This window comes from Diospyros lotus, chromosome 12, assembly GCF_014633365.1.
Source record: "Diospyros lotus cultivar Yz01 chromosome 12, ASM1463336v1, whole genome shotgun sequence".
In the NCBI taxonomy this organism is placed as follows: domain Eukaryota; kingdom Viridiplantae; phylum Streptophyta; class Magnoliopsida; order Ericales; family Ebenaceae; genus Diospyros; species Diospyros lotus.
Window position 1 is genome coordinate 3,995,550 of NC_068349.1, and position 11,965 is coordinate 4,007,514.

Sequence of the window (11,965 nt, forward strand, 5' to 3'; positions counted from 1 at the left end):
GCATGAGTCTATAAATTTTTTATCGAACAGAACCCGTGTTAGGGTCTTAGGAAAAATCATATAGGGTCACCAAAAGTCCAAGATGGATGATATGGATGGACTTGCATGCATGATTCATTCAATGTTTTTCTATATTTGTTATAAACTATGATTTGTTATTTTATATATTGTCTTTGTAGAGACTTATGACTCACCCCCTATAGCTAACCTTACAGATAGCTCGAGACCTAGCAAGGGAAAAACGATAGTGGTGGATACATCACTGTTGCACACAAATGAAGGGTTGTATTAAGCCAAGATGATATCTTATCCCGAGCAGTCTAGTTGCCAGTGGTTAAGGTTTCGTATATTTTCCAATTTTGTCATTTGGGACATGAGTTATACGGATATATTTATGGGTTGTAATAGGTATGTGTGTGGAACAAACGAATCTTGTGGTCAAATTGGGATTTTGACTATTTGTTGAAAAATAATGAATTTTATGTAAATTTGCTCCCATGATATCATCATGTCTCTATAACAGCTCTAAGATTCCAAGCGTGTCACCTAACTAAGTTTTGAGTGCCCTCTAATGCCTATTTTTGATTAGTGGTTAATTTTATAAAAATTTTGTTATAATTATACCATTCTTTTGATCTTAAAAATAGTTTAAATTAGATATTAATATATATTTTATGGTTATATGCAAGTTTAAATTGAAAATGAATGAAATGAAATTTTAAAGTAAAATTTAATAATAATAATAATAATATATAAAATTATATATAATACATATACATCATTATATGCATGCATGTAATATATATATAATATAATATAATATATATATATGTGCCATGTGTAATACATATATATAATATATAATTTATTAATAACATTAAATTATTTTTATTTTTTTTTAGGCATGAAGAATTCAAGCCCATGAAGACTTAAAGTCCATGAAGAATTCAAGTCCATGAAGAAATCAAACCCATGGAAAAATCAAGCCCATGAAGAATTCAAGTCCATAAAGAAATCAAGCCCATGAAAAATTAAAGTCCATGAAGAATTCAAGCCCATGAAGAATTAAGGCCCAATTTGAGCAACCCATGGAAGATATTATTTGGAGAAGGCCCAAGGATTATTTTTAATCCTAATGAAGATTAAAAACCAATTTATAGAAATCTATTTTTATTTTTTATGTGAGAGCTTTATTAGGTGTGTTTTTTAGCTAAAATCCATTTAACTATTAGGTGGATATTATAGCTAAAATCCATTTAACTTTATGAATGCTTTATTAGGTATGTATTTTAGCTAAAATCCATTTAATATTAGGTGTGTATTATAGCTAAAATCCATTTAACTTTAAGTGTGTGAGTGCCCATTAGATATAATTATGTCTAGTTGAATAATTGAAATTGTGTGGTTTGCATTGCATCTTGTGGCCTATAAATAGATCACTTGATTGCATTTGTAAGTGTGATTATTATTCTTGAATCAAAGTTTAGTTGTTTCCTTATAATTCTCTCTTTGAGAATTGTTCTTGTTCTTTCCCATTTTCTTTAGTATTCTCTCTTGTGATCTTACTTCTTTCCTTTTTTCTTTTAAATTCTTATGACATTTATTATTACTTTATTATTCACCGCCTAAATGGCCGGTTAATTTGTGCCTTTAAATTTCTGCAATTTTAATTCTTGTCATTTAATTATTCACCGCCTAAATGGACGGTTAGTTTATGCCTTTAAATTTCTGCAATTTTAATTCTTGTTATTTAATTATCCACCGCCTAAATGGCCGGTTAATTTATGCCTTTAAAATTTCTTGTCATTTAAATTCTGTTATTTAAATTACGTCGTTTAAATTCATGTCAATTAACTTTTAAATGGAAATGAGTAGCTAAATCTAATCAACGGGTTGGCACTGAAATTGTCTTAACTCAAGTACTATCCAATTTTATATTCTCACTTAAAGTATTTATTTCAATTACTGCCTTAATTTATTTCCTAGAATCTGTTGTTTAAAAAAACATAAAAAACCTTGTTGCCAATTTATCCAAATGCGTGTGTGCTTGTGTGACATTCTTTTTATTTTGCCATAAATAAATCTCTCAGTGGACGACCTGGACTCATTCAGAAAATATAAATTTAAATTTGGACTACAACTGTACTCGTACACTGACGAGTATAAACCTCTCACCTAAACAAAGAAAAAAAATATAAAATTTTTATTGTGTTTTGTTTTGTGTTTTAATTGCAGGGTGGGAGTGCAGTCAATTTTCTCTTGGGACTTGAGTTCTCGGTGAGTAAAGGCGATGAAACCTAGATTCCACCTAGGGCGCCTTAACCTATAGAGGCATAACCGACCTTCAAATTCGACTAGTAGTCGTGATTGTAACTGTGGGTTACGATGACACCTTGGAGGTGGGACTATAGGCATTATAAGGTGGTATCAGAGCTTAGTTATGGATATTGGAGCTTGGTTGATGCTAGGGCTTGGTTGAGGATACTATAATTTAGTTGAGGATGAGGTTGCATAGGGAGACCTAGGTGCCAAAAGTTATGACTAATGTATAGTGTGTTGAGTGGGCCTAGAAATTCAAGAGCTGTGAGAGATAATGGTGAATTGTGATTGCATACATGGGTGAGGGTAGCTCGTAACCATGATTGGGTTGTTCTTTGGTATAGGCATGTGTTGTGATATGAGTTTGCTTAGGAAATTTGTTTCTTGGAATAAACAAGTAGCGGGACTTGTGTTTCCTAGATTTGACCTTTGAAAGAAAAATTGATTTTGGTTACTGACTTGACTTCAGTTTTGTATGCAGATTGTTATACAACCCCAGTAGTTATGAGAAATTGGTTCCAATTTGATAGTCCCGAATATTATCCCTATTGATATAGATGTTGAATATGAGTTGGCCTTTAAAATAGGAGAAAGCTGAGGATGGAAATGCTATAAGTTATATTTGTCGTGAAGACTAAATGTTCTGGGTAAGTATAGTTAATTATATGTGGGGTCTTCCTAGAAAAACATGTCTTATTTATGAGGAAGCATATGAATGAGTGGTTATGATGAAAGACATGAGTCTTTGGTACCACTACAAGAATTTTATTCGGGCTATGGAACAATAGACTAAGCTGCGAGAGCCATGCTGGGCGTTATCAATGACCTAACGAGGATTGGAGTTTTTCTTGTAGGGCTCTCATTTGAGACGGTTGTGTGGGGACCAGATCGCCCAGTGGGAAGCTAGTCGGACCCGTTGCTAGTGTTGGGGGTAACGAAGACCTTGATTATCTTAATGATGAGGCCACTTCCATAGCTGAGGAGGAATGTGAAGAGAACCACTTTGTTAAAAGAGCATTTGCACTAGACTAGGAATGTTAGGTGGTACTAGTTCGGGGTACTATAGGCGATGTAAATACTTACATGCTCTAGTTAGTGGTGTGATTGTGAGGGTTGTTATTTGTGTGGTTATATGAATAAAGTATGCATAATGTGTATAAAGATAAAACAAAGTGAGAGTTTTGTGTTGAAACAATCCGGACATGATTGATGGATATTTGTTATGTGAATCGTTTATATATATTTGAAAGAGAAATAAACGATGTGTCAGGATGTTAAGTCACATTAAGAGAAATTATGTCCTTTATGGACTTGAATTCAATAGAGATATAGGATTTTAGTGTGATTTTGGGTTTGAATTTCTTGTTCCAGTATCAAGCACAATTAGATTTTGGAAAATGAATAATTAGGTTAGTTGGACCTAATGGGCAAGTTGTAAAATTTAAAGGTGCACACGTGGGATAGGCTCTAAAGATCATATCAATAATAGGAGCTCAAAGGTGTTTGGGCAATAGAGCCTTTCGATATGCAGTGCAAGTTACTGCTAGTGAAAATCAGTATAAAAGGGTAAAAAATTTCGAGGTAGTTAAAGGAATATCCAAATGTGTTTTCAGAGAATCTACCGAGTTTGCCTCCTAATAAGGAGATTAAGTTTGCCAAAAGCACAGTCCTACCTTATATCAATTCCTCCCTATAGAATGACTCCAATTGAGCTACAAAAGCTTAAGATGCAAATATTGGATCGCCAATACCGTCAATTAAGGCATAAGTTCATTCCCATGGTGAAGGTACAATGGAGCCAGCACTTGGAATAAGAAGTGACCTGGGAAATTGAAGAAAGAATGTAGAAAAAATTTCGTTACTTATTTGAGAATTGTGGTTAATTCTGGAAGTTTATTTGTGATATAAATGATTGTTTAAAAATTTTGAGAACGAAATTTATAAAGATGGGATATTGTAATATCTCAATATTTTAAAAAAATAAAAATAATAATTTATTTCTGTAATTGAAATGATTTACTTATGATTTATTGAAAATTTGTGGCTTTAAGGAGTTTAATGGAGAACATTAAATTTATTGTATTTTTAATTGGAAAAATGATTGGAAGTTTTTGAGAATTTTGAGGTTTAAATATAATTTTAGAAGATGGTTTAGTATAAAAGTAATCGTTGTATATATGTAAATGAGGAGTCTTGTAGCTTGGATGTTTCGCACATGTTAGGGAGCTAGCAGGTTGCAGGATTGAATTTTGAGAGAAAAATGTTAGAATTTATTTTCAGGATTTGTAATTAATATATAATTAATTGATGCATATATAATAATAAAGAGACTTATAGATCAAACGGTTAAGTGCACCCAAGGGGTAGGTCTTGGGTTTGAGACTTGAGAGAGTAGACACTTGAGAATTTATTTTGGGCGCTGGCTAGCATGCGACCAAGACCTCATTTTTTCATGTTCATTTATTGTATCACAAGTGTTGCCTCCCCAAATTTTGAACCTAATACATTCTTCTTTTCTTGTGTGTGCATAACCGTCTAATCTACAAGTCTCCTTACTCTCTCATATGCACAAATTAATTATATACTAGTTCTAGCTCTTTTCGCTAAAAAAAAATTCTACTATTTTCCTCCCAATGTTTGATTATGCACCCTGCCAGCTTCTTTGCCCAAGCATAATCACAAGGCTACAAAGTTTCTCATTTATATGTATGCAACGATTAATTTTATACTAAACCATCTTTTGAAATTATACTTAGACTTCAAAAGTTTTAAAAATTTTCAATTGCTTTCTCATTCAAAAAAACATTAATTTGTTTTCTCCTTGCTTTCGTTGGACAAAAAAAGGGGATAAAATTAGACGCATCTTAATTCCGCAATTGTTGATGATTTATATGTTAATTATCTTTTTACGAATTTAATCATTTATTATATTTACATAATTAAATAATTTTATAGCAAATATAGCCAAATAAGACCATTAAATGCCCCAAAACTCTACTCTATAAATAAGTTAGAACTCTTACCTACCTCTCGCATAATCTATGTTTTGACCTTAACCTATGGCCACTCCAACGCATATTCCTTCTCTTGCCACCTTCGCGTTATTCTTATAATTCAAACAGGTAACAGAGACTTGCTTGTATACATACGTTTATTTCACCAATTACTTATTTAGTGATGTCGTGTCTATTTTTGATTGGTTGTAGTTATACTCATCGAAGAGGCCACACTATTACCCAATAATGAATGAATTCGATTACGTGACTTGTTAGAGGATTTATTGATTTAATTTCATATGCTTAAGCATTAATTAATTCAATTTATATATATTTATCTATTAGGTTGAATGTGACACTTTACGAAATTGTTGAATATTTATTTAATAAAATCTTATTAATTTGATTTGTTTACGAGAATCTTATTTAAATATTTAGTCATAATATTATTTCACATCTATAATTATATAACACAACAATGCACAAAAGCAACCAAAATTAATATCTACAAAAATTAGATATCGATTCGGCACATGAATAGGGTAACATAAATTAAAATGTCGATCTCATGGATTCAAACAAAATTCTTCCCTAATTTGACTATATAAAAAGAATTATTTCTACATACTATGTATCATGTAAGAAAATAATTTAATGAGCATTCTTGACTATGATATTGACAATTCACTAGACATTACTAATTTAAGGAAATTGTAAAATTTATTATAAACCAATTTTTATAAGACATATCATTTTAAGGAACTTAATTAGTAAGAATTCACACGCGTTTATATTTGTGTGCTTAGGCATATATATGGTAATAGTAGAAAGAATATATGTTGCGATGACTTATACGTTAATTACCTTAATGCGAATAAATCATTTATGATGTTTTTAATTGATTAATTAATTTCTAGCAAGTATTGCAAGCAACAAGACCATTAAATGCTCCCAAAAATCTACTATATAAATGGGCTATAATTTGACATAATCTACACAGTTTGACCTTCACTTATGGGCTATGGCCAACTGGTGTTCCTTCTCGTGCCTTCTTCTCATTGTTTTTGCAATCCAAGGAGGTACCTCTTTATCTAATTTTAAGGGGATCTTGTTTTTCTTGACGTATTTGTATATGTCTTTCGTTAGAATGGAATAAAAATCGATTAAATGTCCTTCGTTATATATACATACACGTATACATAATGGAGGATATTTAAATAATTTTACATCTGATTCCAACAAAAAACATGCCAAAACTTGTTGGAAAACACTACGTTGGTGTCTTTGGTGATGTGGTGTTTGTGTTTGATTGTTTATAGCGGTGCTTGTTCGAGCCCAGCCAGGACACCTATGTTCTGACAGTTTTCCGACACTCAAAGATCCTATACTCAATGATCCTGTACTCGATGAATATGAGTGCAAGAGGGCGTGTTTGGTTTATGGGAACCACCTCATGCTCGTAGTCCCACCTGACCCCGACCCGTCTAAGGCTCGAAAAAATTGCACCTGCTTTTATACGTGCTATGATAAGCCATCAGGCGAATGTGCTTGTCCATAATGAATAAATGTTACTTTGATGCTCGATAATAAATAAATGTTGCTTTAGTGCCTTATAATGAATACATGTTATTTTGATATCGATTATTCAAATTTAATTTATTATGCAATATTAAAAATAAAATATATAATTAAAAGACGATTAAAGAAATATCAGCACCTATAGTCATTTGAGTTTTTTCTTTAGTCGAATTATTGATGAGTATTACCATATTAAATCAACACAAGAAGATTCATGTGTTCTGATTAGGTATTTGCTTCCTTAAATAACTATATTAAAATTCTTAACGGGACACTTTTAAATATTTAAATATTTTTATTAATTGATAAAATATTTTAAATTGTGAAACATTTATTATTAATCAATAAAAATGTTTAATATTAAAAATAAAATACATTAAATGCATCTTAATCAGTGCGATATTCGTTAAAGCAAGACCCAAAGAATTCTTAATAAGCATTTAATACGATTTAGACAACTTAATTACAAGACTTTACTAATTTAAAAACTTTAATTATAGCCCAGTTATTAAAGAATTTAATTGGATGAATTATATCGTTAATTCTTAATTTTTGTATTTTGTAATAAATTAATAATTGTACTTCAATTTTTCTTATTACAACCATTAAACTTTGATTTCTATTTTAATTCAGTCTTCTTCCATGGCATTTAATCGGATGTAAAATAAGGCAACTAACACTTTTGTCACGTACGATATAAAAAGAAAATAGTACAACTTTGATAATCCACAAGACTTTACTAATTTAAGAAAATTATAAAATATGATTATAAATCAATTAGACATATCATCTCTAAGGAAATAAGAGCATGCTAAGATTGGGTCATGACATTTAATTTGAGCATAATTCACACAAAAAGGTAAAATTAGATTTAAGCTACACATTTAACACATTTAATTAGGATAAAAATAGATAGAGAGAGTTTTTGATAAAAAAAAAAATATTCAAATTTGGATAACTCTAGATTAATACATGTATATTAATATGTTATACATTTGTATAAGGGAAATTATATTTGCAACCATAATTTTTGCTCTTCGCATCAATGTAAGTAAAATTTTAATTTTTACTATTTGCAACCATAATGATTACTTTTTGCAACCATCTATATTCCAAATATATCATTCGAACACCCATATCTCAAAAGACACCACACGCGCAACAAACATTTTTCACACCACTTCTCATATCAAACCATCTTCAGACCGTTGCCATCTCGCCGTCACCAAAGTCGCTTGCCTCACCTGCCTTGTTCGTTAGAGTATCTCGCTTTCTCGTCAGAATCACATAAGCCAAACAAGAAAGATTTAGGAAAATTTTATTTACAATCAAGTGTTTTACTCATAATCGCACCTGAACTCGAAGGTTCGAGGGCTTTAAAAGTACTTGAATTCATGATTTCAGAAAAATATAATTTTCCCGAACCCATGAATTCGGGCGAAACATAATATATGTATATAATATATATGTATGGTATATATATATATATATATGTAATATGAAGTAATTCTCATAAAATATTACTTCATTTGATTGGGTTTGACCATTTGCAATTCTCATATCATAAGACTCCTTTATTTGGAATAATTTATATGTAAAATCACGTCTATATATTATATATATAGTTATAATATGTAATATATATAATAGTTTCTATATAGTTATAATATATTATAGTTATAATAATATATTATATAACTATATACATTCTCCCGAACCCATGGGTTCGGGAGAATGCAATTCTATAGCATTCTATAATAGTACATTACAATATAACATTCCATGATTCTATAATAGTATATTATATTATATAACTATATATATATAGTCTCTCCAACCCATGGGTTCGGGAGAATGGAGAATACAATTCGCTCGAATTCATGGATTCGGGAGAATTAATTTGTCTCGAATTTATAGGTTCGGGTGCTTTTAAAGTCCACGAATCTCAAGGTGCGAAAGTCTCCCCGAATTCTGGGGTTTGGGGTTCGAAAGCCTCCCCAAACCCCCGAGGTTCAAGGAACTCTAAATTGCCCAAACCTTGGCGTTCAGGGCATTCCCAAGCCCCCGAACCTTGGGGTTCGGGGCTTTAAGGTAGCGGTATTTTTTATTTTTAATTAATTTTATTTTTTAATTCATCTATTGTATATGTAAATTATGTGATTGAACTAGTGATTGATGTTATAAATTGTGCTGTTTCTTATCGGAATCATTATCTTCTTCGTCAAACTCCGGCGTAAACATTTGCAGATAATAATCTTTCATCGACATCATTGACAGTAACTAGTAATTGGTTATGGCGAGGAGAATTAGGCTAAGCAATGTTCAGTGTTAATAATAGTAGCTGAGTAATACTCAATATTGAATAATAGTGGTTGCGCGATGTTCAGTTATGGGTAAGGAAAGTGGTTGTGGCGATAGTAAGTGAAAAAGTGGGTGCACGCACTTGAGGAGTAATGGTGAGTGGTTGAGCGTCAAAGATTTAAACAAAGGGTAAATATAAGTTTTTATTTTAAGGTATTTTAAGAATATTAAAAGTAGGTTATGAAGAGCAAAAAATATGGTTGTAAATAGAACTTCCCTTTGTATAATACATACCATTTAATTTCAAGTAGCATTTTTTTTTTAAGTTATTTGAAGCACAATTTTTTTAGGGATAATTCTAAAAATAATTCGATCTAATTGGGTCAAGTTCTATGAAAGCGAGTCGAAGTGGTTTTTTAGATCTGGTTTGATTTGTAATATATATTTTTTATTTATTTTTTCTCTTTTGAGAAAACCTAATTTAATTTCATACGTCCCATTTCTTTGCTTCTTTATAGCACAAACAACAATATGTAATTAATCTCATTTACTATCAAGAATATTGAACAAAACACTCTAAATAGAGATTATTAAGGAAATGGAGTCATGAACGACAGCTTTTATCAGTAGCAGTGCAGCACCTAACTCAAACCCAGGATTCCCATGAACATCAGTGACAGGATATATGGCGAGGGGATGCGGGGAGGATTAGCTGCCGATGCCGGAGTCTTGACCGGCCGAATCCCTGCAGCTTCCGTTGTTACAGGCGGAGATGCCGGAGCTATTGGTAAATCAGTCGTGCCAAGTGGCGAGGGTGCCACTGCCGCCGCCGGGCCCGCCCCCGCCCCCACCGCCTTGGAAACTAACCAAAACAAAGGGGAAGAAATGGGGTGTGTTAGAGCTGTAACGTTTTCTCAGGCATATAGTTATAGATCATATGAATGATATTTATTTATAAATCAAAGTTTACTGGGGGCAAGTTCCAGCACGCGTTACCTCTTGGACTAGAAGGAGAATCAGCAGCAGGTGAAATGGTTGGCCCAAACAGCACAGGACCTGCGCCAATTAGTATCATTTTCGATTTAGAAACTCTTTAAGGTGCAAAGAAACAGTAGGTTTGTTGTTTCACTTGATCAATGGTACCTGGAGCTGGTAAGGGAACACCAGATGCTGCGACAGTACAATGAAAGTGCACAAAAATTAGCAGGAAAAAGATGGGAAATTTTTCAAATTAATTCTCCAACACCACATAGAGCTTCACCTTTGCACTGAACTGGAAGACTGATATTGCACGACCGAGAGAGAGAGAGGGCGAGGGTTCGGTTAATGGGGAGCGGGAAGGGGACATTCCCAGTGACGACAAGGCACGCGCAATCCATACTGTCAGTCATGAGAGATTTAAATATGTTGCAGCAATCAGAAGTTGGTGATGAGCCATTGCTGGTACTGCCTGTGATGAAATTCATGCAGGGGGTGAAGCTGCCGATTATCGAGCTTGTGCACGGGGTACTGATCTGCCCCTCAACGCAAACCACCGACAAAATTACCAGTACTGAAGCGGTTACTGCGATAAGGGATCGAAAGGGTTCGAACGGTTCCATGAGTTGTGAGAAAAAGAAAAGGAAGTGGCCTTGATTCTGGAAGGATATTGGGGCAGTGATGGAGCTCTGGGCTTGGATATGGGGATGAAATGCTTTATATAGGATGAAGGGGTTTAGAGATTTTGGAGGGAAAATGCAGGTAGATTTGAAGTGGGTTTTGGAGATCAACTACTTTAACTAACGTTTATGAATAGGGATTAGGGAATTATTTTTTATTGATTTTGCAAGAAAGAAAGAGCAGGGTATTCAAAGTTAGGTTCGTTTGGCATGCCTGTTATGGTCCAATCCGAGGATATATACTGTCATTTAATTGATCCCTGATTGAATTTTATCTGACCCTAACAAACAACTTGTGTGATAAGTAAGATTAATCTAAGATTAGATGGAGCCCAATGTGATAACAACTCAGTGGTTTTGAGAGTTGGCCACCAAAGCCAAAGGTACCTGCCAAGTCTCGTCTCTTCCCACCCAAACCATCTTATCTGAACCCAAATTACTTCTGATTTTCCCAACCCACAAACAATTAATAGGTTTTCTTTGTAAAAATGGCCTCCAAAGGGGCTGAACTGGGACTGGTTCTGGCCCTTTCTGCCATGCTATGGATTACTGCCGCAGCTCAATCAGGCTGCACAAGGGCCCTCATGAGCTTGGCCCCATGCCTCAAGTACGTCACAGCAATTCGTCGACGCCATCGTCATCTTGCTGCACTCAGCTCAGCGGCGTTGTTCAGTCACAGCCTTGCTGCCTTTGTTCACTGCTCAACGGCGCAACCGCTTGTGGTTTGCAGACTCCGCCGGTTAGCCAATAGCCAGTGCAACGGTAAGCTCAACTTCTAGCTGTCTGCGAATGGTTATGAAACTGGAAGACCTCCATCCATGGGGACTGATATTCCTTTCAACTCTGAATATATATGCCGTCATAAAAAAGCTGCTCCAAATGCGCCCACGGCTTCAGCAATTACTCCGGCGGAGTGGCAATTTGATCCAACTATGCCATCAGTATCAGATACTCCATCGGCAGGTATTCAAAGAGAGGTTGAAAAAAGAAGAAAGAAATTGTACATATAATTGGGAAACTAATTTGTCCTCGCCCCAAGTTCAAATAAAAGTGTAAATTTATGTTTATTTAATATTTTTACATAAAAAGAAAATAATTTTAAATATATTTAGT

General features: G+C 33.5%; 3 protein-coding genes across 3 annotated transcripts in view; 1 reads left to right on the plus strand and 2 right to left on the minus strand.

The window, feature by feature from the left end:
- Nucleotides 1-11,965, minus strand: part of LOC127786488 (autophagy-related protein 9) — a gene marked incomplete in the record, with an annotated part of 1,007,132 nt that overhangs the window by 980,197 nt on the left and 14,970 nt on the right.
- On the minus strand, nt 9,692-10,870 carry LOC127786574 (non-specific lipid transfer protein GPI-anchored 16-like). Its single transcript, XM_052314065.1, has 4 exons — nt 10,456-10,870; nt 10,338-10,364; nt 10,191-10,250; nt 9,692-10,056 (listed from the first exon to the last, which is right to left on the minus strand). The coding sequence occupies exons 1-4, from the start codon at nt 10,793-10,795 to the stop codon at nt 9,836-9,838; spliced, it is 648 nt and encodes a 215-aa protein (XP_052170025.1). The 5' UTR covers nt 10,796-10,870; the 3' UTR covers nt 9,692-9,835.
- Nucleotides 11,341-11,862, plus strand: LOC127786786 (uncharacterized). The gene is made up of 2 exons (XM_052314443.1): nt 11,341-11,614; nt 11,723-11,862. The coding sequence occupies exons 1-2, from the start codon at nt 11,341-11,343 to the stop codon at nt 11,860-11,862; spliced, it is 414 nt and encodes a 137-aa protein (XP_052170403.1).